Genomic DNA, 27834 nt, shown 5'->3' on the forward strand with positions numbered 1-27834 from the left:
TTTTCTGGTTCTCACTGTATAACATTTAAATCTTTAGCCACATTTTTAATAAAAAGAAAGAATGTGACAACTTCAATAAAAATATAAAAATCTTTAATGATTTTACTATAACGTACTTCTTCAATCTGATTTAAATGTTTTATTTTCGACTCTTAACGTTGGCAAGGTTAGTTGAGGGTAGCACTGATCTTTCTATTAATAGTTGCAGAAACCCTGGATACCTTTCTAAACATACAATATCAATTAGCTTTCTATTAATAGTTGCAGACACCCTAGATACCTTCTTGAACATAGTTACAACATTACAAGGCTTTCTAAATTCAAACCTTTATTAGGTACGTTATTATTGATCAATATTTTTAAATTTGTTTCAGCGGAAATTTGCGCGTTTTTTCTACGTAAGGAATGCGCAAAAATACTGAATTTGCGGCGGAACAAAATATTTTTGCGCAACGATTTTTCCATTCCGCTGGAAACCTTATTCGAGAATCCATAATATATGATTTGCATGGTAGCGTTTTAAACTTGACTATGATCTTGCCATTATTGTTGACCTTAGCTTTGAAATTGACCTGAAGATTTATAAACCCTTTGACCCTGATAATGACCTTGACAATTATATTTACCTTGAGCTTTCAAAACACCCTGACCTCGATTTTGACCTAGAGATTTACCTCTAATCACCTTGACCCTGATAATGACCTTGACAACTGTATTTACCTTGAGCTTTCTAAACACTCTGACCTTGATTTTGACCTAGAGATTTACTTCTAAACACCTTGACCCTGATAATGATCTTGACAATTATATTTACCTTCAGCTTTCTAAACTCCTTGACCTTGAGATTTACCTCTAAGCACCTGGAACTTGATTATGACCTTTAAATATTCGTTAACACTGAAACTAACCTGTCAATGGAAGTTTTCCTGAAGAACTCCGATATTTTCCTTCTTGCTCCTCCTTTCTCTGGAGCCAGCTTAGCTCTAGTAGTAAATGGTTCAGCGCTTGTATTGAGAACTTTCTTGGAAGAGATAAAAAAATCCGCAGAAAAGCCGGCAGTTTTCTCAATACTTTTTAAGGCGTTCTTGATTTTTAAGAAAAAATAGTTCGAAAGTTTGGTTGCTAAAATTCTAGAAGGTTGGCCTTTTGACACGGATTGCTCCTTTATACTTACCCCCGTGGTGTATGACCGGCAGATGCTGAGAAACTTGGATAACCAAACGATAATTAGAAACTAGAAAGTTAAGATTAACTATTATATATGTTTGGCCGATGTAAATAGAAAGTGCGGGATATTTATTTTGTCACCTATTAAAGGTTGAACTTGATTAATGATTATGCCGATTTACCTTTTTGATATTGCTTGCGCTTCCTCTTCAGATAGCAGAGCAATATCTTCTACTCCATGTACACCCAATACAATCTGTACATAAATATATATTGTACTCCATGTACACCCAATACAATCTGTACATAAATATATATTATATTCCATGTACACCCAATACAATCTGTACATTAATATATATTATAATCCATGTACACCCAATACAATCTGTACATTAATATATATTGTACTCCATGTACGCCAAATACAATCTGTACATAAATATATATTATACTTCATGTACACCCAATACAATCTGTACATTGATATATAGTATGCTCCGTGTACACCAGATACTATGCGTACATGAATATATATAATACTCCATGTACACCCAATACAATCTGTACATAAATATATATCATACTCCATGTACACCCAGTTCAATCTGAACATTGAACAGTGGTAAACCCAGTACAATCCGTACATAAATATATACTATACTCTATGTACACCCAATACAATCTGTACATTGATATATAGTATGCTCCGTGTACACCCGATACTATGCGTACATGAATATATATAATACTCCATGTACACCCAATACAATCTGTACATAAATATATATCATACTCCATGTACACCCAGTACAATCTGTACATAAAATTTGTACTTCATGTACACCCAACACAATCAGTACGTAAATGTATAGTATACTCCATGTCACCCAATACAATCTGTACATGAATAAATATTATCCTCCATGTACAGTGTACACCCAATACAATCTGGGAAAATATATATAATAATCCATGTACACCTAAGACTATCTGTACATAGATATATATATTATACTTCATTTACACTAGGGTTAGCAGCTAACATAACGTTTCGCGAAAAATGCGAAAGTTTTCGTTCGTATTTTGCAAACTTTTTCGCGAAAATGAGTGAAGCGAAAATATGAAAATGAAATGAGTGAAATTTCGCGAAGAAAAAATTTTCGAAAAATATTTTCGTGAAAATTTTGCCATTCGTGAAAACAGGTGCTGAAGCTGTATTTAGTCTTTTTTGATGAATTTTCGAAAAAAATTTATATTTTTTTTTAAATTCCGATTTTTTTTGTGAAATTTTTGATTTTTCCTTTTCGCTGCAAACCCTAATGTACATCCAATACAATCTGTACATAAATATATATTATACTCAATGTATGTACACCCTGGCTTGTAGTGAGGTGTGTACCCCAATTGAATCTGTATATAACTTTTTTTGATATCAGAAACAATATGTACCAAAATACATTGTACAGTAAACACTACAAATTTTTAGTAATGTAAATAATGTGTACATAATGACATTAATCCTGATCTCTTACCTGTACTTGAGACTGTTCCTGATCATCTCCTTCATTCTAGGATTTAATTCGTTAGTTTTTAGTTCCAAAATTATTCACCCCTTCACTTGACCACGACCTTTATTTACCTGCGGTTTGACCTCGTCCGGGTTGTACCGAGTTCCTGACCTCAACCCTTTCTAAACATTTAGTTATTATCAAGGTATTTGAGTTCAGTGGTAACCAGACAAATGTGGAAAGATTGTCGTCTTCCTTCTTTCTTCGAATAAAATGTCACTAAGAATTTTGCAATTTGTTAATGTTTAAACCGTTGTAAAATTTAAACATATCAGTCAAAAATTATACAATCTTTAGCCACATTTATCACTTCTCTCTTGATACCACTGTAACACAGTAGCTCTATTTTATAAAAAAATGTTATTTTTGAACGAACTATTATACCTTGACAAACTTGACTTTTAGTTTGCAGGACCTGAAATAAAGCATTAGATATTGAAAATGATTAAAAGCTCTTGTATTTTCTAATCTACTACCTATCTACATACCTACCTACTCCCTTCCTACCTACCTACCTACATACATACATACCTACCTACCTACCTACCTACCAACCTACATACATACCTACCTTATAGGATAGGATGCTCTCCAACTAAAATTGTGATATTGTTACGCATCTTAATTGTGTAAAAAATACCAAATATTTTAGAAGTAATTTGTTAGATGTCATTAAGTATAGTTTTTAAATAGTCTAAAGCAGAATTGTAGGCCGGTGAAGTGAGCAAGGCTCAAAAACCTTGGTTTGATGGGGCCAAAAAATTGCAAACCTAACTTTGCAATCTGTTTTTAGATAAAGTTTATTTACAAAGATAATATCAAAATTATTCATTTCTTACGGCAAATTACGTAAAAAAAAAAACAAGTCTTTGGTGAGAGATTATGAGATATGCGTCCGAAAATCTTTTTAAATTATAGAAAAGACGACATTCTGTGTCTTCTTAATTAAACCAATTGAGGCGTCTGGTTTTGGTTATAAATCCCAATGCTTACTCGTTATATTAGTCAAAACCTACCTACCTACCCATATACAATGATACATACCTAGTATCCAGAGGTATCTGTTTATCCCTGTAAACTAGAAGTATGTCTGGGTACACTTCGCTCATGTTATACTAATCAAATTAAAGTTTTTTTATATATATAAATATATAAGATGTTTATGATGTTAAAGTAAGTTATAAACTGACCTTATAAAATAGGTTAGTTTTTGGGTGCCTCAAAGTATCGATTGGGAGCTCAGTTTTACTAAACAAAATAATAATGAATAAAATATGTATATTTCATATGAAGTTTTCACTTTTTAGTCAACCTTGTTCAAGAAACTTAAAAACTGACTCTTGTTATCGTGTTATACTTAACGAGCGCTAAAACTCAACTTTAACGATTCATGTTCTGTTTCGTTTCCCTACCTTGAGAGGTGAATTTGCTCCGAAGTTGCAGTTGCTCCATCCTCAGCACTTAGTAGGCAGGTTCCTATAAGTACCTGGAGCAAATAGTTAATTAGTTATAGGTAGGTTCCTATCTGTAACTGAAGCAAATAGTTAATTAGTAGACAGTATTTCATTAAAAATGCATAAGCACAGAACAAAGATTATCTATTTTCTTTGTGCAGAAGGCGATCAAGAAAGTATTAAAAAGAGCAGGTCAATTTGTGTACGAAAATCGTAATTCTCTGGGATAAGGACCGAACCGTTAAATCCTAGTGGGGGATGGACTGAACCAGGTAAATCTGAGTGGGGGATGGACCAAACTTTTAAATCCGAGTGGGGGATGGACCAAACTTTTAAATCTGAGTGGGGGATGAATAAAGAAAATATTCAGTATGTTCACGAAAATAGATGACATGTTTTAGTTCTTATAAAAGGAATATAAAAGGAAATTTATACCTATGTACTGACACACTTGGGATTGCGAAGTAAAGATATATAAAATCAGTATTCAAAGATTAACAGATGCTTAGTCTTGTAAAGAGAAGTAAGACAGTTAACCTAGCTATGCAAGCTATGTTACTATACTTATATAACTATCTCCGCGCACACCTCAACTTGATGACCCCAATTTTTTTTTTTTGAGGCAAGAAACACCAATACTAAATGAGTTGGGGATTGACCGAACCGTTAAATCCGAGTGGGGGATGGCCCAAACCGTTAAATGAGTGGGGTATAGACCGAACCGTTAAATGAGTGGGGTATGGACCGAACCGTTAAATGAGTGGGGGATGGACTGAACCGTTAAATCTGAGCAGGAGATGGACTGAACGGTTAAATATGAGTGGGGGATGGACCAAACCGTTAAATTTGAGTGGGGGATGGACCGAAGCGTTAAATTCGAGTGAGGGATGGAGCGAACCATTAAATTCGAGTGGGGGATGGACCAAACTGTTAAATCCGAGTGGGGGATGGACTGAACCATTAAATCAAAGTGGGGATGGACCGAACCGTTAAATCCAATTGGGTGATGGACCGAACTGTTAAATCCAAATGGGGGATGCACCGAACCGTTAAATCCAAGTGGGGGGATGGACCAAACTGTTAAATGAGTGGGGGATGAACCGAACTGTTACATCCGAGTAGGGGATCGACCTAATTCCGTTAAATCCAAATGGGGGATCGACATCCTATAGATAAAATAATTTAATATTCTACCTTAGTCATGAACATCAGCTTTACGTTCTTCGTATCTCCAAAGCTAAAAATTAAAATTAGAATTGACAATTTATCAAAATATTCTGAAAATGTTTTGATTTTTACTATTATTTTGTATCTATCATCTTTATTGTTATGATTTTGTACTTTTTATCAGTAATAATATCATCCTCATTATTATTAGCATTTATTATTATTAATTGGTTCTGATATATATATGTTATACCTTTGGTTTGCAGCCAAAGCTTCAGTAAAAAATCCAACTCCTCTCTAGTAAAAGTGTTAATATTTCTTACAAATGTTGTAAACATTTAATATTTTAAAATTAAATTAAGTCATAATTTGAAATATCAAAGGTCATATAACATTGGGATGCAAAGATAAACGGAATTTGAAAATCAATTACTTTTCGAATTAGAAAACTTAAAAAATAATTTTGAATCTCCCGAAAAATATGTCATAATTAGTTTCTGAAATATGATTTTACCACTGTATCAGGTTCAAGCCTTGGATCAAAATTAAGTCTCAATATCTGTTCGAACCTAAAAGAATAATTAATTTTTTTTTAATTATTCCAAATTTTTATCTTCATTTCGTCACCTTGTAAAATCTGTTGCGTAAAAAAGTTCTTTCTCCTTTGGAATCTGAAAACAATTTACATTTACATTCAAAACTTATTTTTATCATGTTTAACATGATTTAACAAACATCTATTTTGCGCCCTTTAAGGCTTTACATTAAATACTGTTAATAGAAACATTGGAGAAAAGAACTAAAAGTAATTAAACACCAGTTTAACCTACTCCCCTTTTAATTTCTGGCGAACACACCCTTTAAGTAAGAATTAAAAAATAATTTAGCTTCCAATTTCGGATCTCTTAAAGATATTTTTTCTTTGGTCGTTATTATTCTGAAGAGTTTTCTGTTAAACTCTGACTTCAAATTAAAAACTTATTAAAAAAATTAAAAATTAAACTAAAAATTAAAAATTAAATTAAAAATTAAAAATTAAATTAAAAATTAAAAATTAAATTAGAAATTAAAAATTAAATTAAAAATTAAAAATAAAAAAAAGTTTCCTTCTTCGCATCTTTCAATTGCATCTTCATCTGCTCTCTGGGGATTCCGAATATTATTTAACAATGTTTGATTTTTTGAAGTTTTCAGCTGCACCACCAATAAACATGATTAGAATTATTATAATGCAAGGAAAGGTGTACGCATATTTTGTACTGCAGTGTACTGTCTGTGGGCGGTAATGTAAACACAAGGCGGATGTAGAAGCCTAACATAGGATCCATCTTTTACATAGAATATCAATGAAATATTCCGGTCATGTTATGTGAATTATCAAGATTATCAAAATTTAATGCTTTTAACCTCCTCGGATGCTATACGAACACTGATGCATCTATTCTTGTTTACAAATTCCGCCAAGAGAGAACTGGTTTCAATATGAACGCTGAGTATACACAACTGCAATTAACTTTCCTTGCATTAAAACCTTGATTATGACTATCAAACTAAAAATCAGGATGTGCCGGTCCAAAATTAAATATATTTTCTTGATTATATTGTGATCATTACACAATGGGCTTACACATGACGGGTTGCCAATTTGGTGCTGAGCCCCCATGAAAAGAAAAAATAGCCCCCCCCGGACAAGTTCCTATAATACGCCCCTGAGCTTTTACTTTTTAGTATAAAACTTGTTGATTGGACGGAAATATGTTCTTTATCCTCAACTATTCTAGTTTGCGATAAGATTTAATATTTCTACATTTTGCATCTATCTAATCTAATTTTTTTCAATTATTTGTTTTGATAAATATTTTATCCCCTGCCTGCGAAGCATGTACTGACCCCAGAGGAACGGATTCTGTACAACATAAGCACTGATCAGTTCTAACAAAGCCAAATATTTATTCAGAAATCTTTTTTGAACTTCCATAAATAGAAATCGTCTTCTTTATTTTAAATAGCGACCTTTTTACAAAGTCTTCAAATTAATAGACTTTAATTTTAAAGCAGATATTTCTATACTTTTTATAATTTATGATGTTAGAGTTCTCGAACATTTCCGTACATTTTAATCTTAATTTGCCCCATAATAAAATCTGTGATTGCATACTTAGGTCATTTATTTTTTAATCGAAAAAATATTTCTCATCTCAACTTGTTTGAAGTTTATATAAAAAAAAATATTAAAAATCATTCCTGCACATTTAAAATTAATTATTCATTGAAAAATTGCAAGTTAAAATAGTCTGAACGCCTCGAAAAAAATATCTCTCTAAATAAAGTAGTAATCACTGTTTGCTTGTTAGTTTGTATGTTAGATCATAACACAGGAACCCCATGACCAATTTGCCTAAAGTTTTAATTGGGAAACCGTGGACATTAGACAAAACAGCAGAGATGCTCTATCTTGGTTTAAAATTCTAAGTTGATTAGGTTGACTTTGGAAAACCCAGCTTTGTCCGAATTTTCCTCTGTAAAGTTTTAGACCAATCTATCATAGGGTTCCTGACTAAGATTGGGCATAAAACTTAAATAGGCAAATAATTCAAAAAAATCCGCCAATTTTGTCTCCAATTTGTGCCAGTCGGGTGTTGCAACAGGCTAACGCATGCAAAGCATCCTACTACTTCATGTATGTAGATAAAGCTCTTTTTCTTGATTTTGAAAAATAGTCGCTGAATTGCTTGTTCTCGTATACATGAGACGATTAGTTTTTATCTACATTTTTAAAGGAAGCTTTTTTTGTATTCATATTTCAAGTTTTTTAAACCAAAAATAACATAACTACAAGATCTAAAATTTGTTGAATAAAAAGTTTTATTTCCTAAACCGGGTCTGCGAAACCTAGCATCTATGTCAAAGTAATGAGCGGAATACTTCTTAACCTAAAATATCGGAATTTGAAAAAAATATTAAAAAATAATCATTAGAATAGTCTAAAAACCTTTATAATTGATTAGCTGATACCAAATACGATTAAGTGTATGTTAAGCTTGATTACCCAGTGCTATAATTAAAACAAGAATATAAAAGGACAAACAATAAAATAAAAATAATTGAAAGAAATAAAAAAAGAAAAAAGAAGAAACAGTTCAGTTTCAGTTCAGTTCAGTTTCAATACTAGAAAAAATATTAAAACAAAAATCTATATTTTTTCCTTAAAATTTACTGAGGTATTTATTTTTGTTACTTTAATTACCTCCATAATCTTGCATTCATTGTTCTGAAGGTCCATTGGAGTCCAATAGTCAGGAGCTCGGTTAAACCCTACAGCCTGAAAACAATTTCGATCTATCCCTAATACTTTTCAAAAACCGGTTTCAAACGTAATATTTTATAATCTGAATCTGAATCTGAATCTTAGATGTTAAGGATATATCTTTTGAAATATAAACAATTAAAAACTTTTAAATGTTGATTTTTCATGTTTTCTAATAAACCGTAAATTTTATCTGGAGCAAAATTGTACTTTTTTTTCCAAAAATCGCGTTTTTATTGCAAAAATCTGATCTAACCTGTTTTACAAATCTTTTATCCATAGGTTTCCTATTGAAGGGACCAGTTTTTACAACCTCAACCATTTTTACGCAAAGATATGCGTTGAAATCACTGGAAAATGCGTACTAGAACTGCGCTGGCGCACAGATCTCCAAGGATGGTCAATGGGAACTGATGTGAGATTCAGATAGGCATAGGTTTCAAGCATACGTAGAAACGGATAGATACGTAGCTAGGATACATGAAGGATAGATAGATGCATAGATGGTTATTTGGATAGATATTATATAGACAGATACATAAACAGATACATAGATAGATACAGAGATAGATACATAGACAGATACATAGACAGATACATAGACAGATACAGAGATAGATACATAGACAGATACATAGACAGATACATAGACAGATACAGAGATAGATACATAGACAGATACATAGACAGATACATCATAGAAAGATACATAGACAGATACATAGACAGATACATAGACAGATACATAGACAGATACATAGACAGATACATAGACAGATACATAGACAGATACATAGACAGATACATAGACAGATTCATGAATGGATTGATATATGTATAGATATGGAATATGGATGGATATTATTTATATATTTATATACATAGAAATATATACACCAAAAATGATACAGATAGAAACGTAGATAGATACAGAGATAGATACAAAGACAGATAAATACATTGGAATGCATAGGTCTCACGTATCTATGATAGATAGATATATTGTGCAAGGAGAGTGTAAAATGTTGGATAGAATATCGGTATATATATAAATATATATATATTTAAAGAATCAGCTTTAACAACATCTATTTATACATATAAAATAGTAGTCTCTGTTTGTTTTTATGACCGATCATAACTAAGGAACCCCCCGATTGGCCTCAAATTTTGATTGAGGAACTCGGTACAACCACCAAAATGTACTTAGGTTGACTCGATCTTATAATAAAAACTATGTTACACGGCTAGTCTTATTGAGTGTCTGCTTTTTTACCCAATGTCCGGGCGATACAGTATAACTGGGACCGGAAAGGTTGACCCGGCTCGGAAATTCAAATGTACTACAACTGCCCGTGTTCAATGCAAAACTGGGTTCCCAAGCTGGTATTTAATAAGGATGGAACATTTCGTATTAATTTTCAGCAAAACAAAAAGCATATTATAATAAATATGTTTGCCCTGTACCATTGGTCAAATTTCTGTACATACGAATATGCAAAAATATCGTATGTAAAGTATATCATTCATAATTTGTTTAGAGCCGAAAATATAGATGGTGAGAGGTGTTATTTAAGAAAAAAAATTAATTTTTTTTTTTAAATGCTAAACTGAAGAATAAAAATGAAAATATATGGGTGAGAGCAATAATATCTAATGAGTATATTTAAAACTAGCTAAAGTGCTAGATATTGCTTATGGAACTTTATATTCGTTATATCTAAAAACAATTATAGGTTTGGTCAGCTACAGTGAGAACCAGAAAACTGTGGAATAGGAAGACGACCTTCAAGCAATAATTACGTGTATTTTATGGTGTTACAAAGCAAACTAGTTTGAAAAGTTACTTATCTTCACACTTATTTCTAAAACGGGGCTGTTTACACTGCACAACTGTTGTGTCTCATGTCCAAGTCATAACTTGAGTCTGAGAGTCGTCTTCCCATTTCAGAGTTTTATGGTCAATACTGTATATTTTATACAATAATTTTATTTTATTTTTCTGAATTATTTCATCCTTTCAAAGTTACTAATTGATGTAATTGCAAATCCGATTCTCAACAATGTCCTTTAACTCTACATCTAAGTAACAATAAGGAAGTATTCTACATTTCATTTTCTTAAAAGTGTTGAATTCTGTTCATTTCCTTTAAAGCATTAATTCGCGAGAAGTGGGAGCTCAGGGCCGGGCGTACACAGGAATCTGTCCAAGGGGGTTTAATTTTTTTCATTCCATGGGGGACCAGGCACCAACTGGGGCCAAATAAACTGGAAACCAAAGAGACAAAGATTTGAAAAGTAACAAAGTGAATCAGACATGCCACTCTACTCTCATTTACGCTTAACTTACCCTTTGGTAACTACCCTTTACGCTTAACTTACCCTTTGGTATCTTAGCCTTTGGAACCTTACCCTTTACACTTAACTTACCCTTTCTTATTCTCATATATTTTTAAATCAAGTTTAAATATATTAAATTATATGTATTAAACAATTAAATACAGGGTTAGTTACAAATCATAATACTATTCTTAGGCATAGTACATATCAAGTTAAAAACATGATATATAAAAATAATAAATAAATCATTAGTTTAATATTTGTGAAGAAATAAAATTTAACTTAGGCATAGTTCATATCAAGTTAAAATCATGATATATAAAACATAATAAATTAATTAATAGTTTAATATTTGTGAAGAAATAAAATTTAACTTAGGCATAGTTCATATCAAGTTAAAAACATGATATATAAACATAATAAATTAATTAATTGTTTAATATTTGTGAAGAAATAAAATTAAAAACTTTTTGCATAAAATTAGTTATAATTACCACGCATTAAAAATGCTAACTTTTTCCTTACTATTTTGTTGACATCATAATTTGATAAAAATTAATGTGTAATAATATGCAATAAATAAAAAAGTCATAGTCTTCCAAACACAACATGAAAGGTCTTAAACCACTTTTTTAAGTAAGGTGTTATACCAAAAAAAAATCATTAAACTTTTACAGAAATCAATGATATTTCTTTATCTTTAAACACAAACAAATAATTATATTTCTCGTCACTAAAAATTTGTAAAACCGTTGATATATTAAATTTTTCAGTGACGACAGAGACAATGAACTTCTATATATTTTTCTTACATCTTGATATTTTCAAAATTTAAACGTATGCGAGATAATTCTTTGTTAAATGGATTTATTAATGCAGATAATACAAGGCCAAGAAAAATTGGTTTCTTAGGTCGGTATTAACAGTTTCAGCACTTTGAGGTGAAGATTGATGTAAAGATTTATTTACGGTAATTTGTTATACGTCATGTACGTACATTTTAGTGTACAGTTTGATGAACAGTTAGTTGTACAGTTTTTTTAATAGTTTGCTGAACAGTTTGTCGAACAGTTTGGTGAACAGCTTGTTTAATGCAGTATGGTGAACAGTTTGGTGACCCGTTTGTTTAATGTAGTTTGATGAACAGCTTGGTGAACAGTTTGTTTAATGCAGTTTGGTTAAACAGCTTGTTTAATGCAGTATGGTTAACAGCTTGGTGAACAGTTTGGTTAATGCAGTTTGGTGATCAGTTTTGTGAATAGTTTTGTTAAGGCAGTTTAGTGAACAGTTTGGTGAACAGTTTGGTGAACAGTTTGTTTAATACAGTTTGGTGAACAGTTTGTTTAATGCAGGTTGGTGAACAGCTTGTTGAACAGTTTGGTTAATGCAGTTTGGTGAGGATTTTACTCAATGGTTCCGATACATTCTCCACAAACTGCCTCTCCCTCTACGCTGTAGAAGTTCTTCTTCCCCTCAAATGAGACCCCACACTCCTAAATATCAAATACAGGGAGACCCATTAAACTGTGAAATATGAAGACGACTGTTAAACTCAAGTTATGGTTATAAGTAGTCCAGTCCAATGAACATAACGCTCAACAGTGCACAGGCCATTTTCTTTTTAAAGTTTTAATTTCAAGATGTTACAGTAAAACTTGTTGCTATGTAACAACATAAATAAACATAAAATAACATAAATCTAGTCCTCCTATTCTACAGTTTAAAGAGTCTCGCTGTTCTGAGGGGAGGAAGGCCAGCCACAACAAATTCTCGTCCGAGCCACATTCTCCTCATTTTCTCGTCCGAGTCACCTCAAAATCCTCGTCCTTCGATTAATAAAACAATTTTTAATCTGTTAGGGCATACAATATGGATAGACTAAAGTACTGCAATGATTAAATCAAATTGGAATCTTCAAACCCATGAGAATAATGTCAAACTTTATTTAGGTAAAACTTAAATCTCTTTTGCTTTCGTATTGGCTATTCTTCATGATATAAAATAAATAGCAAAATATTTTGCATATTTCGGCTTATCATAATCCCAATGGAACCACCTGTAAAAATTCTATGGTTTTAACAAAAAAGAGTATAGTTGAACTCAAAAACTATTCAATTGAAACTATTTATTTCGATTTATAAAATTTTAATATTTTTTGCATATGCCCTAACGTGGCCCGATTTTTAAAAATAGCTTTATCTTGGAGAATCAAACACTTAAAAAAATAATATTGGAAGGACGAGGATTTCTAGGTGACTCGGGCGAGAAAATGAGGAGAATGTGGCTCGGACTATAAATTGCTGTGGCTGGTCTTCCTCCCCTCCTATTCTAATAGGATACATATTTCATGTTTAAGTAATTATATCTACATACTCTTATTACAATTCTGGAAACGATCAGCAAAAATTAATTTTAATGAAAGAGGGTTAAAGATAACCAAATCATTATCTAACTTAAATGGTACAACTTCTTTATAGAACAAAGAGCCCAAAATACAGAAAAAATTCTTTTCCCGCGAAGAATAATTTCCACGTTAAATTGAAATCTTACATGATTCCAATCATAACTCCTCTTTTTGCAAAGCTATTGAAAAAAAAATTTCGAATTTCTAACCCACTGCAAATTAGACAGAGGATGCAGATAAAATTTATGCAACATCACTGGTATGACTTTGTGACCTATGAAGCTCCTCTAGTTTTAATTTTATGAGCAAGTATGAGAAAAATAAATTTATCTGGTTACATAATAGAAATTAATACATGTTTGCTCTTCTCAATAGTTCATTAAAGGGACAGACCGGCTGTGTAACTGTAAGGTAGTTAAACTGAGTATGTAGTGTTGTGGACAAATTCTTTAGGGTACATTTGAAATATATGAAACGTTTGAAACATTTCCACAATGTATAAATATTGAGTTTGAGTGCATAGTTGACGTTAAAAATCATGAATTCGGGTGGGTACGTTTTCAGAATCGTTTTTTTTTTGTAAATTATTAAATAAAGACGACGAAAAATAAAGTAAAAATTATACAGAACTAATTAGACGGTTAGGAACATATTTCTCAAAAGAAATTTGTCAATAAATCAATGCAAGAATCAACTATTTCGTTTTCATCATTTTATTGAATTTCTTATTTTCTATGAATTTATTCGCAGATTTCTACAAATCCTTTAAATGTCGTCATTTCAATAAAAATTCCATGAAATCTGCAGAAAATCTTTGTGAGTAATTGAGAGATTATAGAAACTAATAATTAAATAAAGTGACTTATTTTCGATGATAAGATCAATCCTTATTTTCTCGACCTGCTCCGAAGCAACTAATTATTTTACTGTAGAATTTTGTTTATATTTTTTGTCGTCGTTATTTAATAATTTAAAAAAAACAATTCTGAAAAGTATCCCCCCAAAAGTTAGATTTTGAACGTTGACTTTGTGCTCAAACTTAGGATTTACAGATCTTTAAAAAGTTTTATATGTCTCAAATAAATACTAAAGAATTTGTCCACAACACTGCTTACATAGCCAGCCTGTCCCTTTAATTAGTTGAATTATGATTGAAAACATATAAGATTTCAATATTACGTACAATTTAAATTAGTTTGACATAGACCAAATACTTAGGCGTTAAAGCTACGAGGTTACAAACTCGTACAGTGACTCTCATAAACTTTAAAATGTTCGTCTACATTGGAGTTCAGGTCTCCAGTCACGTCAAACTATAGTAAATTCAACGTAAAATTAAAATCTTATATTTTCAATCATAACTTCTCTAATTTCAAGAGCTTTTGAAAAGAAAAAAAGGTTCCGATGTTTTTTTACGTAAATTTTACCTTCGCCATCTGTCTAGTATATATGAAACAGTTTATTTAAAACTTGAATATCACCTTACACCTGAAGCAAGCACCATGCCAACTGTTGTTCATGGCCTTCATAGCTGTATCAGTTATAGGTCTGAAAATAAAACAGATAAAAAATTGCTATATAGCAACAAAAAATATGTCTAAAATAAATAATTGTCTGAAAAAATTAATGGTTTTTATAAACAAAGATAAACTGATCAAAAAAGCAACTACAATTTTTCTGCACAAATTAAATACAAAAGACTAAAATTTCATCGATTGTTAAGAATAATACTGAAACTGGCGAACAGAAAAGAACAATATTTCTTTAAAAGAAATAAAAGATTTTAATGAAGGATTGATACGCAAAGTAAAAAAATAAGAAATATTTTGATTTTGTTAAAAAATTATAGAAGGGGAGATAGTGTTAGAGCACTGAGGTTTATTTCCTATAAAACCACTGCTGTAAAATATAAACAAAACCAATCCCATCATTAATTGTATCATACCTGCAGCAACCATGGCATTTTTCACAAGCTCTTTCAATATAACAATTCTTACAGTACGGACTAAAACAAATATTTATATGAATATATTTTAGGGATAACTAATTTTTGAAAAAGATTATGTTCTTTATACAAAGAATTTGAGCCGCGTTTCAAATTTGAGACGCGTCTCAAACATGTTAGGTTCCACTTGAAATTGTATTAATTGTTTTGAGATTTGAGCCGACGCTCGATTGGAACCGGTTTTAGGCAGTTCAGCGACGCGGTTTTAATTCTTTAAATTCGGCCTCAGATTTGATAAATAATAAGTCATAGTTAAACAACTTCTCTCCAGTCTGACCCTGTGCAATATTCATTAAACCTGATCTCTGGCAAACTACTTTTTAAGTTGTTTTTATATTTACGGTTTCTTGGCTCTCAATAGTCCTAACAAAATCTAAGAAGTGTCATTGCATCAAAAATGAAAATTTCCTAAGTTTTTTTTACGCTGCACAGACTTTTTTAAACTATTCTCCAAGACTAAATATATCATAAACTAATTAAAATGAAAACAAACTTTTACATATTCATGAAAAACTGTTTATAAAGTCGATTAAAAACCCAAGAAAACTGAAAATGTTAAGAAAAACTTTGCTTTGGATAAGCTAAACTTTGAAGCATACAAAATTAAATTACATTTAAAATTTAAAACGATTTTAATTATAATTTACTCGTTATAAAATGGAATCAAGAAAAATGGTAACTTTTAATTAATTATAAGATTCTTAAAAACTTGACTTGCATTAAAAGTATTTGAATCTATGAGTATCGTTGTATCAATAGATAAGATGAACACAACTTTGTTTTATCCTGAGGCCAAAATTTAAAAGAGTATCGTTGAACAAGACTCCCGGGTTTCCTTTTTGGGGTCTTATTATTTGTGTAGATTTTGATTTAAGAGATTAGAAAAAAATGGTAAAATATGAAGAAACTAAATAAAATAATATTTCAAAACAAAAATATCGATATCTACAAAACTGGGTAAACCCATTTGTGAAACCCAGGTTCCAAAACTGGTTTTCATAACGATACCCTGTCTTAAGTTTTGGGCTCTGTGGGTTGCAGTTAGGAAGCAGGAGTTCAACACATCCAAATATTTTAATAAAAATAATTTTTTTTAAAATGATTTTGCACCTTAAATAAAAATGTTAAGTTATTTTGGGTTGAGTATTTCATATTTAAATTTTTAATAATAAAAACCTGTTTTTGAATTCATGAAATCCTTCTCCGTCCTTAAAGGGTGTCTGAAAAAAGTATTGCTAATTAATTTAATCGACATCTATTTCTCACTCCCAATTCTCTTTAATAATATCTCCTTCTCTCTCCCAATTCTCTCTAGTAATATCTCTTCCTATCTCTCAATTATCTTTAATAATATCTCCTTCTCTCTCCCAATTCTCTCCAGTAATATCTTCTTCTCTTTCCCGATTCTTTTTTGTAATATCTCCTTCTAGCTCTCAATTCTCTTTAAAAATATCTCCTTCTCTCCCCTAATTCTCTTTTATAATATCTCCTTCTCTCTCCCAATTCTCTCTGGTAATGTCTCTTTCTATCACCCAATTCTCTTTAATAATATCTCTTTCTATCTCTCAATTCTCTTTAATAATATCTCCTTCTCTCTCCCAATTTTCTTTGATAATATCTCCTTCTCTCTCCCAATTCTCTCAAATAATGTCTATTTCTATCTCCCAATTCTCTTTAATAATATATCCTTCTCTCTCCCAATTATCTCTAGTAATATCTCTTTCTATCTCCCAATTCTCTTTAATAATATATCCTTCTCTCTCCCAATTATCTCTAGTAATATCTCTTTCTATCTCCCAATTCTCTTTAATAATATATCCTTCTCTCTCCCAATTATCTCTAGTAATATCTCTTTCTATCTCCCAATTATCTTTAATAATATCTCCTTCTCTCTCCCAATTCTCTCCAGTAATATCTTCTTCTCTCTCCCGATTCCTTTTTGTAATATCTCCTTCTATATCTCAATTCTCTTTAAAAATATCTCCTTCTCTCCCCTAATGCTCTTTGATAATATCTTCTTCTCTCTGCCAATTCTCTCTGGTAATACCTCCTTCTATCTCCCAATTTTCTTTAATAATATCTCCTTCTCTCTCCCAATTCTCTTTAGTAATTCCCAATTCTCTTTAATAATATCTCCTTCTCTCTCCTAACTCTCTCCAATAATATCTTCTTCTCTCTCCTAATTCTCTTCAATAACATATCCTTCTCTATCCTAAATCTCTTCAAACATATCTCCTTCTCTCTCCTAATTATCTTCATTAATATAACCTTCTTTATCCTAAATATCTTCAATAATATCTAATTCTCTCTCCTAATTCTCTTTAATAATATCTCCTTCCCTCACCTATTTATCTTCAATAATATCTCCTTCTCTATCCTAAATCTCTTCAATATTATCTCCTTCCCTCTCCTAATTCTCTTTAATGATATCTCCTTCTCTCTCCTAATTCTCTTCAATAATATCTTCTTCTCTCTCCTAGTTCACAGTGAAAGTATACCTGACGGTAAAAAGAATGTAAGTATACCTGATGTTAAAACCAGTGGAAGTATACCTGATGTTAAAACCAGTGGAAGTATACCTGACGGTAAAAAAAGTGGAAGTATACTTGATGGTAAAACCAGTGGAAATATACCTGATGTTAAAACCAGTAGAAGTATACCTGACGGTAAAAACAGTGAAAGTATACTTGACGGTAAAACCAGTGGAAGTATACTTGACAGGAAACGCAATGGAAGTATACCTGGTAGGAAAAGTTATGGAAGTATACCTGACAGGAAAAGTAGTGAAAGTATACCAGACAGGAAAAGTAGTGAAAGTATACCGGACAGGAAAAGCAGTTAAAGTATACCAGACAGGAAAAGTAGTGAAAGTATACCAGACAGGAAAAGTAGTGAAAGTATACCAGACAGGAAAAGAAAGTATACCTGACCGAAAAGCAATGTAAATATACCTGACAGAAAAAGCAAAAGTATACCAGACAGGAAAAGTAGTGAAAGTATACCAGACAGGAAAAGTAGTGAAAGTATACCAGACAGGAAAAGCAGTGAAAGTATACCAGACAGGAAAAGCAGTGAAAGTATACCAGACAGGATAAGCAGTGAAAGTATACCTGACCGAAAAGCAATGTAAATATACCTGACAGAAAAAGCAATGTAAGTATAATACCTGAAAGGAAAAGTAGTGAAAGTATACGGAAAAGCAATGGAAATATACCTGACAGGAAAAGTAGTGAAAGTATACCTGACAGGAAAAGCAATAGAAGTAATACCTGACAGATAAAAGTAGTGAAAGTATACCTGATAGGAAAATTAGTGAAAGTTAGGAAAATTAGTGAAAGTATACCTGACAGGAAAGCAGTGAAAGTATACCTAACAGGAAAAGCAATGGAAGTATACCTGACAGGAAAAGCAACGGAATTAATAGCTGACAAAAAAGTAATGGAAGTATACCTGACAGGAAAAGCTGTGAAAGTATACATGACAGGAAAGTAATGGAAGTTTACCTGACTGGAAAGTAATGTAAGTATACCTGACAGGAAAAACAATGTAAGTATACCTGATAGTAAGTACAATGGAAGTATACCTGACAGGAAAAGCAATGGAAGTATACATGACAGGTAAAGCTGTGAAAGTATACCTGACAAGAAAAGCAATGGAAGTGCTCTGGATGAAAAGTCTGATTCATTGCTCTAATACAATCCTAAAATAAATCTTGCTACTCAATAAGAAGTAGAAAATTGTTCATTGTGTAAATTTAATATAGACTTCGTTTCTTGCATTTTATGTAAATGACATTTGACTTATAAGTTTGTAATTATGTTTTTCTTTAAATTGAAGGTCTTTCAAAGTAATTTTGAGCGACTCCCCTAGGTTTAGTACGCCCCTGAAAAAGTTACATAAACGATTCACGACGCGATGGTATGGTACCTTTTTAAACCTTTGTCTGATCAAAAGTGATGGAGATTTCGTCGTTTTTCCATAATTAAAAGTGATATATTCTGACAGTTTTCTTCTAATTCTCTGATGCATAAACCCGCCCGTCACTGATAAAGAGAAACCCCAATTGGAAATTATAATTTTTAAGATAAAAAGTAAAAATATCTTTGTCATCAATTTGATTTATAAGGGCTTAGAGGGATCGTTGCGAAAGATCATTGCTTAGTTTTCTGGATTACTTTTGCGGGAAACTGCTTCACGAATTGATTATTTGATCAATTGATTAAATGATCGATTAGTCCATTAATTCATTGATTAGTCTCAATTAATTGGAATAACTTATAGATTATTTGATTAAGTAATTAAACAAATGAATTAATAGTTGATTAACCAATAATTGATTTATTAATTGATTAATTGATTAATTGATTAATTGATTAATTGATTAATTGATTAATTGATTAATTGATTGATATACCTTAAGAATGAATCCTGAACATGATGCACAGCGTGGAACAAATTTTTTGTAATCGTTCTCACAAAACAGTTCTTGGTTCTTCAGGTAAACCTAGATAAAGGGATTCAAAATCTGGAAAATAATGTTGAAAAAATAATAAAAGCGAAAAAGAGAATTGGAAGAAAAGAGTAAAATTATTGAAAATCTTAATAGCCCGTTAAGATAAAAATCAAAAGAAACTTTTTAAAAAAGAGAATAAAAAAGTTTAATTTTGAACAAATTATCTACAGAATGAAATAAATGATTTAAAGGATTGTAAAATGTGTATTTTGTAAATAAAGAATATACTTAATACATTCAATTATTATTTCTATAAACAATCAAAATATTATTCTATTTTTTTTCCCCGCTTTTAGACTTTTTGGTAAACCAAAGGAGAGGGGGATTTGTACTTTCTGCCTTTGAAATTGAAAAATATTTATAAAAGGGGAATAGCATACTGGTGAAAAGAAATGAATGAGAATAAGGGGAGGGGGGAGTGATACATGAATTGAGCGAAACTGTAAAAAATAGCACCTGCTGCGTGTTACGCATTCATTATTCATTATGTTAAAAGCAAAAAATTTGTTACATCTTTTTGATTATGTTTCGCAGAAAATAATTTAAGTATTTAAACAGGTTTTTTTTTATCATTTTCAAAACAAAAAAACTGAGTTCTTATTTTTAAATCTCAATATCTTTGCAACCTGATGTTATAGACATTTAATATTTCAAACTATGAATTCTGAGCTGAAAACTTTAGAATGGTGGATATCAGGATTAAGGCTTAAACCACTCTTTTTCTTAATATCCAGATTAAGTAATGCTTGTTCTCCACATGAATTTAAACTCCAGAGAAGCTAATCGATCGGATATCTGGATATTTCATTCTAAAGTTTTCAGCTCTGTTAGATCAAAAAATCTAAATTTGAAATATCAAAGGTTTACTTCATCAAGTTGGGAAGATGTAGGAGCTTATAGATTTTTAGTTCGTGGCAAGAACTCAGTTCCTTTCTATTTGACTTTTCGAAAGAGTTTTTTTTTGTAAAAAAAGAGATACACTAACTTTTAATAAAAAGTAAAGAAATAGAGTAAGAATTTGTGTGTACAAATGGTGTACAACAATGACATTTAGATCGTAGGGAAAGCGGGGGGCGTTTGGTGCCCCCTCTTAATGTTTTATTCTAGCACTATTATTTTTAAGATCAAAATCAGGTTTCGCATGTTATTTGCCAATAGCAAAATTTTACATTTATGGGATATTTAAAGTTAGGGGAGAATTTTTTTATAGAACGCCTGAAAAAATTTGGATAAGATAGATACATAGACAGATACATAGACAGATACATAGACAGATACATAGACAGATACATAGACAGATACATAGACAGATACATAGACAGATACAATATTTAACCCCTGTAAAGATAAACTGAGGAGAAGTTAACCTTAACATTTTTACAATCAACAAACACTATTTATAGCTTTCCCACACATACTAAACATACATACACACATACATACATATATTCATACTTAAACCTACAATCTACATATTATACCCCCCCTCACCCCTCCTCCCCCCTCGTGTTCTATCTTTTTTATTTAATTAAACACGTTCGGGAAAAAAGAAGTAACTCTGTTAAAAAACTAAGGTGCAAAAGAAATAAAAATACATTTAAAAATGGGATTATAATTTCTACAAACTTGTAGACTCTCTATTTTGTCTGTCCTGATCTACAGCTATGTTTTACCGTTACTAGTTATATAACTGATTGTTCTCACTCAATTACCAATTATCTGGAATTAACGTAAATATAGTAACTCCTCTCGGGAACATATTCTCAGATCTCCCAATAGTAACATAAGAACGATCTTCCAGATTTGTTGAATAAATGTTTCCCTGATTTTTACTTTCGCCATGCACATTACACGCGCTCACATGCGCGCATGCCGCGTAAAATTCTAAATGTTTGATTTTACTTGGCAAGTTCCAGGACAATACCTTGGTATCCTTTAGCCTGATTCCACAAACAGAGCAAAGGAAATGCTCATCGTGCCAATATTTGTCTCCAGCCTACAGAGAGAAGAATTAGCTGATTAATTGATTAGTCTATAAAACCAGTTGATCAGCAAAAGTGTTAAATAGCCAGTTAATCAGCTAATAAATCTGTCAGTTAGATAGTAAGTTATCAAGGAAATTACTCAAATATAAAGTTGATAATTATCAGGGTCTATTGAGTGTATAGAGTTTAGACGTAACTGTAAGAGTGGTATATGTCCGATTCACAACGGTCCCCTTAAAACCAATGTCTGATCAAGAATGAGAGGTATCTATTTTTTCGTTTTGAAACTGATTTATATATAAAGTGATTTGCAGATTTCAACTTTGGTGACCATTGAGGAAATTGAGGAAATTTTAAAATAGAGAAACGACGATATCTTCCTCATTATTAATCAAATAAAAGTTTAAAGGGTTCGTAGTGAATTGGACATGAATTTCTATGAATCTAGGGTCAATTGAATTTACTTCTAAGTTCTACAGTCTCTTTAAGATTCGAAGTAGATTTGGTGATAGAAGCATAAACTATCTGAACCATCAACCTTTATAATGACGCGCATGTTTTTTTAAGGTTGTTTTATTTCTAATATTCACCCTGTTTGCAAACTTTACGAAAAATTAAAAAAAATTTAATTCTAATTAAGAAATTCATGTTCTATAGTGAAAGTGTCTGCAATTGTAATTTATAAGCAGAATATAAGAAGTATTGATTTACAAATATATAATTTATATAATATGTTTCAATCATGAATTTCTCTAATAAAAATTATTTATTTTTTAAGAATAACTACCCGGGATTATTTTATGTAGGGACTAAATATTTGACCAGGGTTCTTTTTTCTTGTTTAAATACCTTCATAGCTCTACCATCAATCCTGGTAAGGCAGGCGGAGCAGTGCAGGAGCTCCTGTGCTTCTTCCATCCTACTGTGCTCGAGTTCGCGGTCTTTAATTAAAGTTTGCACTTGTCCTGACTCCTCACTCCTAGTTATACTGGCTCCTCCTTACTCCTAGTTACTGACGGGGAATTAAAACAGATGAGCGCTTTACAGAGGGATTTATACACTGATTCATAGAGAGCTCCATAGAGAGCTCCATAGATAGATCCATAGAGAGCTCCATAGATAGATCCATAGAGAGCTCCAAAGATAGATCCATAGAGAGCTCCATAGAAAGCTCCATAGAGAGCTCCATAGAGAGATCCATAGAGAGCTCCATAGAGAGATCCATAGAGAGATTTATAGAGAGATCCATAGAGAAATCCATAGAGAGCTCCATAGAGAGCTCCATAGAGAGATCCATAGAGAGCTCCATAGAGAGATCCATAGAGAGATTTATAGAGAGATCCATAGAGAAATCCATAGAGAGCTCCATAGAGAGATCCATAGAGAGATTTATAGAGAGATCCATAGAGAGATCCATAGAAAGATCCATAGAGAGATCCATAGAGAGATCCATAGAGGGATACATAGAGAGATCCATAGAGAGATCCATAGAGGGATCCATAGAGAGATCCATAGAGGGATCCATAGAGAGATAAATATACTCCAATGAGGAATTTCTACGCTCTCCGATCCATAGAGGGATTGATATACATGATCCATAAAGGGTTTCCCACAGACCCCCTCAAGTCCCTGGATAAGCCCCTGACTAAAATAAAATGTTTCCCAGGTGTTCATGAGTCGTGACGCAGAGAATTGTTTTTAAAAAAATAAACAGTTTGAGACAAAATCAATACGGCCATGAACACTTCTTTCAAATTAGGAAGCATTCAGAAAATTAGCAATATTAAAGGGATTTTCTTGTTTTTGTAGATGTTGTCATTGTCAATGAAAGGTATTTATCGGAAATATTTTTTTCAATCTTTATCTTTAGTAGAAAAAATGTTTATCGGTGAAATCAAATTAATATTTATACAAATTTTCTGTAAATAACATATTGGGTTACCCACAAAGGATGAGACTTCATAGACGACCGCACGGATCTTATTCAGCATATTTCCTAAATCTTTGATTCCCTGCAATTAGATTCAATGCATCTCAAGTGCAGACTCGACGGGTCTGTGCAGGGCACAATATTCTATAACTCTGTTTCTGTTTGCTGCCCAGCTCTGTCTCAAATCAAGAATCAAAGGCTTTTTGTATATCCCTCAACCCCAAAGTTTATCATCCCTATATCTTTGCAAGGTTATGATGCAAATCATTCATATTTAAAACTTAAACTATCTATGGACTAGACATTGGGTTTCAAGGATATAGGGAACAGAAAATAATAGTTTGTGGCCAAAACTCATTTCCTTTATAACATGTTAATACGAGTAAAAACGAACCTGTTCCTACGTCTTTTCCGAACCCAGTACCACTATGTCTTCTGCTGTGAATCAATTGAACACATATTTGTAATGTTATGCTCAATCTGTTTTGTTTTTATCAGAAAAATACATCATAAAATACCCTCCAATCTTAACTCAATCATACCATTCTTCTACTCTTAACCTAATTCATCCCATCCTTCTCCTATTCATCCAATACGTCCTGAACACCAAAAAACCTATGTTTTGATACCTCACATAACTTATTTTCTTTGATTTCATATTTTGACCTTCAGAGGTCATTATTATCTGGAGGTCACGGCCTCCAGGATCATCTGAGTTCAAAAAGGGGTCTCAGAATTGAATCGGAACACCAAAAAACCTGTGATTTGATACCTCACATGACTTATTTTCATCGATTTCATATTTTGACCTACATTGGTCATTGATCGTTGGAGGTCACGACCTCCAGGATCATCTGAGGTTAAACAGGGGTCTCAGATTGGAAACAGAACACCAAAATACATTCGAAAACATGCCTGATTAACTTAACATAAGTGATTTAGAGGGAAAAAAGTGGTATTTTCCCATATTTTCTGAAATGGAGGTCAATGACCTCCGATCTCAAATTTAGAGGCTGCATGCAAAATAGCTTATTATTCGAAAATTTTCAAACATATCCCTCTTTTTTCACATTTTTAGACCCACACACCTATGATGTTTCTCTGATTGAATCGTAGTCAGCTCTATCATATCCTTTTAAACTGAATTAATTATAGACACACAGCTTATTATTTAATTTTTTTCAAACATATCCCTCTTTTTCACATTTTTCGTTCTTTATATTCTTGTGAACACTCTCTGATGTTTGTTCTGCAAAAAATCCAAGAGGTTTCTGAATCTTGTTTAGAAATTCTTCTAAATAAAATTGTATGAGATTCAACTTAAACTTTGCCCTCACATATTCCTTCACAACCTTGATTTTGCTTTGGTTATCAATGTTAAAATTTAGATTTTAAGGAAACGTCTATTTAAAACAATTTACACTTGTAATAAAATTAGTTCCAAGGGCATTTCCTGAATTGTTTCTATAAATGTGCGAATGCTATCTGAATAGGTTGGAGATAGAAACAATCTTCAACAAAAACAATCTTCAACAACTGAACAATTTTCAATTTAAATAATATTTTCTACTTTGCTTTTCTAATCTTTAAGTAAATTTTTTTATTTTTTATTTAAAAAGTTAAAGTGAAGTTTATATTTTTCGCCAGTGTTTCCTGATTTAAATTCTAGACAGCTTTGAGTACATATGTAATACAAATGAAATGTACATACAAATGAATTGAGTATTTGTCACAGTTCTGATTTTCTAATCCTTATATCTTTGCAACCCAATATCTTAAACATTAGATTTACTACAAATTCTGTTTGAGCAAATAATCTAAGTTTGAAATATGAAAGGTTTACATAATCAGTATGCAAAAATATAGGAATTAGAAAATTTCAGTTTGTGGCAAAGACTCAATTCCTTTTGAATCATATTTACACAAATTCATAACATGGTTAATAAAAGTTTATCTGCTGAAAACCTTTTCAGTAAAATAACGAGAGGTTTAAATTCGTGAAAATCATGTTCATATATATTATACATCTAATTCATTCAATTTCTTCAACAGCTTGGAACTATTTTTTCCGTCTACACCTCTACCATTGTAACCATGCAATGCCAAAAAATCCCGTTCTCGGTAAACCAAGTTTGAAGAGATGGCTGAACTATCATGATATTTACGGTGTTGGTTACAATATTCAATAGCAAATGAAGTTTGAACAACTTCCAAAACCAGCTTTTTATCAGGTTCATTCAGCAGAACAGGATTTATAAAATTCTTGTAATCCTTCATGTTATTTTCATTCGCTCGTGTATCTTTATAAGAACAATAATTCTCACGAAGACCACCCAATGTTATGAATTCTCCTCTCTTATTAAGTTTCCCCCCACAATACAAAAACTGTGCATTCCTCCGTGGACAGACAAACCAAGAATGAGATTGAGTAATTTCAAATCGCAGGCTAGATAACATTTCAAACTGTTCAGATCAGTTTTGTATAGTCCGTATTACGTCACCAGAACTTCAGCCAATAACAGTGTAGTATCATTGTCACGTGATACAGATGGAAATCACGTGACCAGTATACTGCACTGCCATTGGTGGGAGTTTTGGTGACGTAATACGGACAATACGGACTATATGTAATCAAATTATCAATTATGTCTATTAAAAATGCAAAATAAAAATAAAAATAGGAGCAAACCTGGGATTCTCAGGTTCCTGTGGAATCGATTTTAGATTGGTTGCGGATTTGCTAAATATGATCTGTTTATACAAAATTGTATATATATGAATTTTCGTATGATTTTGACACATTTTTATATCAATTTCGATAGAGACAGGAACATCAGATAGATGTCTTATAGGTATCGTTGAACGCCTGAGATTCTCAGTTTTCATCCTCTACCCCCTTTCATTTTTCCTTTACAGTCCCTGTAAGAGATTTTGAAGTAACTTGTTTTTCAGTTTTTTAATCACTTTGAAATAAAAAGTTCTTTATAGTTTAGAGGGACTGAAATCATTTTTTCTTCCAGTAGAAATACCTCTTGTAAATCTCGAATATTAAGATTTATTCTTCTATTCCTGACTAATATACAAATAGGGCATTTACAAGGTTCACTATCATCTTCTGTAAACCTTGGCATAAGAATTTAAACCTCTCCCGAGTGATGGTTCAGTTATTCAGAGCTTCTGCTGATAGTTGGTTGGATTTCTTTATTAATGCAGTCAAAGCTGTACAAACTTGCTTGCGACACGACAAATGTTTTCTTTTCTCTTTTGGCATCCTGACTGTACTTTTCAGACTGCTTTGCGGATTTTTTTTCTATTAATTTTCGAATAATTAAAAAAATATATTTTATTTTAAATTTCTTTAAAAGGGATAATCTTTGCAATTCGATAAAGATGTCAAACATTGAAGAATAGTCAAAGAAATTATATGCGGAAGAAAAAAATGGAGTACCTTGTATTTTGAATAAATAAATATATAAAAAAATTTTCTAAAAAGTTTATTTAAAGATCTTTCCAAATATTACAAATTGTGCTAAGTTTGTCGATATATAAATAAACAACAAAGTAAATTTGATGATAATGTTTGAAATATGATTTTCAGGACATATATATGGCATTTGTTTACAACTAAAATAAACTAACAATTTCTATAAAAATAAAACTTTGCTATTTTTACCAGAGTCAATATTTTTATACACTTAGTAGTGTTTCCTTACATTAGACATTAGACATTAAACATTCATAAGAAAAATACAGCTATACCAGTATGGAGATAATGCAGCTGATGTGTTTCAGTATGCAGCTATAATGGAGTTGGTGTGTTTACTGATTAATTGAGCTGGTGTTCTTAAGTTTCTAAAATTTATGTGTTAAGGATGGAGCTGTTATGTTTAAGTATGCAGCAATAATGGAGCTGAAGTGTTAAAGTATGCAGATATAATGGAGCTGATGTGTTTAAGTAAGGAAATATAATGGAGCTGGTGTGCTTAAGTAT

General features: G+C 31.6%; 2 protein-coding genes across 4 annotated transcripts; both read right to left on the minus strand.

Annotated features, from left to right (window-relative positions):
* Positions 1-21: 21 nt before the first annotated feature.
* Positions 22-9085, minus strand: LOC111714760 (probable poly [ADP-ribose] polymerase DDB_G0278045). Of its 3 annotated transcripts, XM_023489957.1 has the most exons (18): positions 8923-9085; positions 8607-8681; positions 8232-8292; positions 7231-7291; positions 6466-6502; positions 5987-6030; positions 5874-5928; positions 5613-5656; positions 5387-5429; positions 4151-4224; positions 3929-3986; positions 3783-3853; positions 3123-3153; positions 2810-2860; positions 2703-2738; positions 1350-1423; positions 909-983; positions 22-225 (listed from the first exon to the last, which is right to left on the minus strand). In XM_023489957.1, the coding sequence occupies exons 1-18, from the start codon at positions 8986-8988 to the stop codon at positions 168-170; spliced, it is 1014 nt and encodes a 337-aa protein (XP_023345725.1). In that variant the 5' UTR covers positions 8989-9085; the 3' UTR covers positions 22-167. The 3 variants fall into 3 exon arrangements, with proteins under 3 accessions (XP_023345725.1, XP_023345727.1, XP_023345726.1); XM_023489959.1 differs by lacking the exons at positions 22-225; positions 909-983; positions 1350-1423 and adding an exon at positions 1514-1555; XM_023489958.1 differs by lacking the exons at positions 22-225; positions 909-983; positions 1350-1423 and adding an exon at positions 1973-2118.
* Positions 9086-11948: 2863 nt separating this feature from the next.
* On the minus strand, positions 11949-23044 carry LOC111714762 (leupaxin). The gene is made up of 8 exons (XM_023489960.1): positions 22763-23044; positions 21853-21924; positions 19830-19919; positions 19053-19115; positions 16592-16635; positions 15356-15415; positions 14892-14958; positions 11949-12499 (listed from the first exon to the last, which is right to left on the minus strand). Exons 1-8 carry the CDS (start codon positions 22829-22831, stop codon positions 12410-12412), a joined length of 555 nt encoding a protein of 184 aa, XP_023345728.1. The 5' UTR covers positions 22832-23044; the 3' UTR covers positions 11949-12409.
* Between the last annotated feature and the right edge of the window lie 4790 nt (positions 23045-27834).

This window comes from Eurytemora carolleeae, unplaced genomic scaffold, assembly GCF_000591075.1.
Source record: "Eurytemora carolleeae unplaced genomic scaffold, Eaff_2.0 scaffold1647, whole genome shotgun sequence".
Classification (NCBI taxonomy): domain Eukaryota; kingdom Metazoa; phylum Arthropoda; class Copepoda; order Calanoida; family Temoridae; genus Eurytemora; species Eurytemora carolleeae.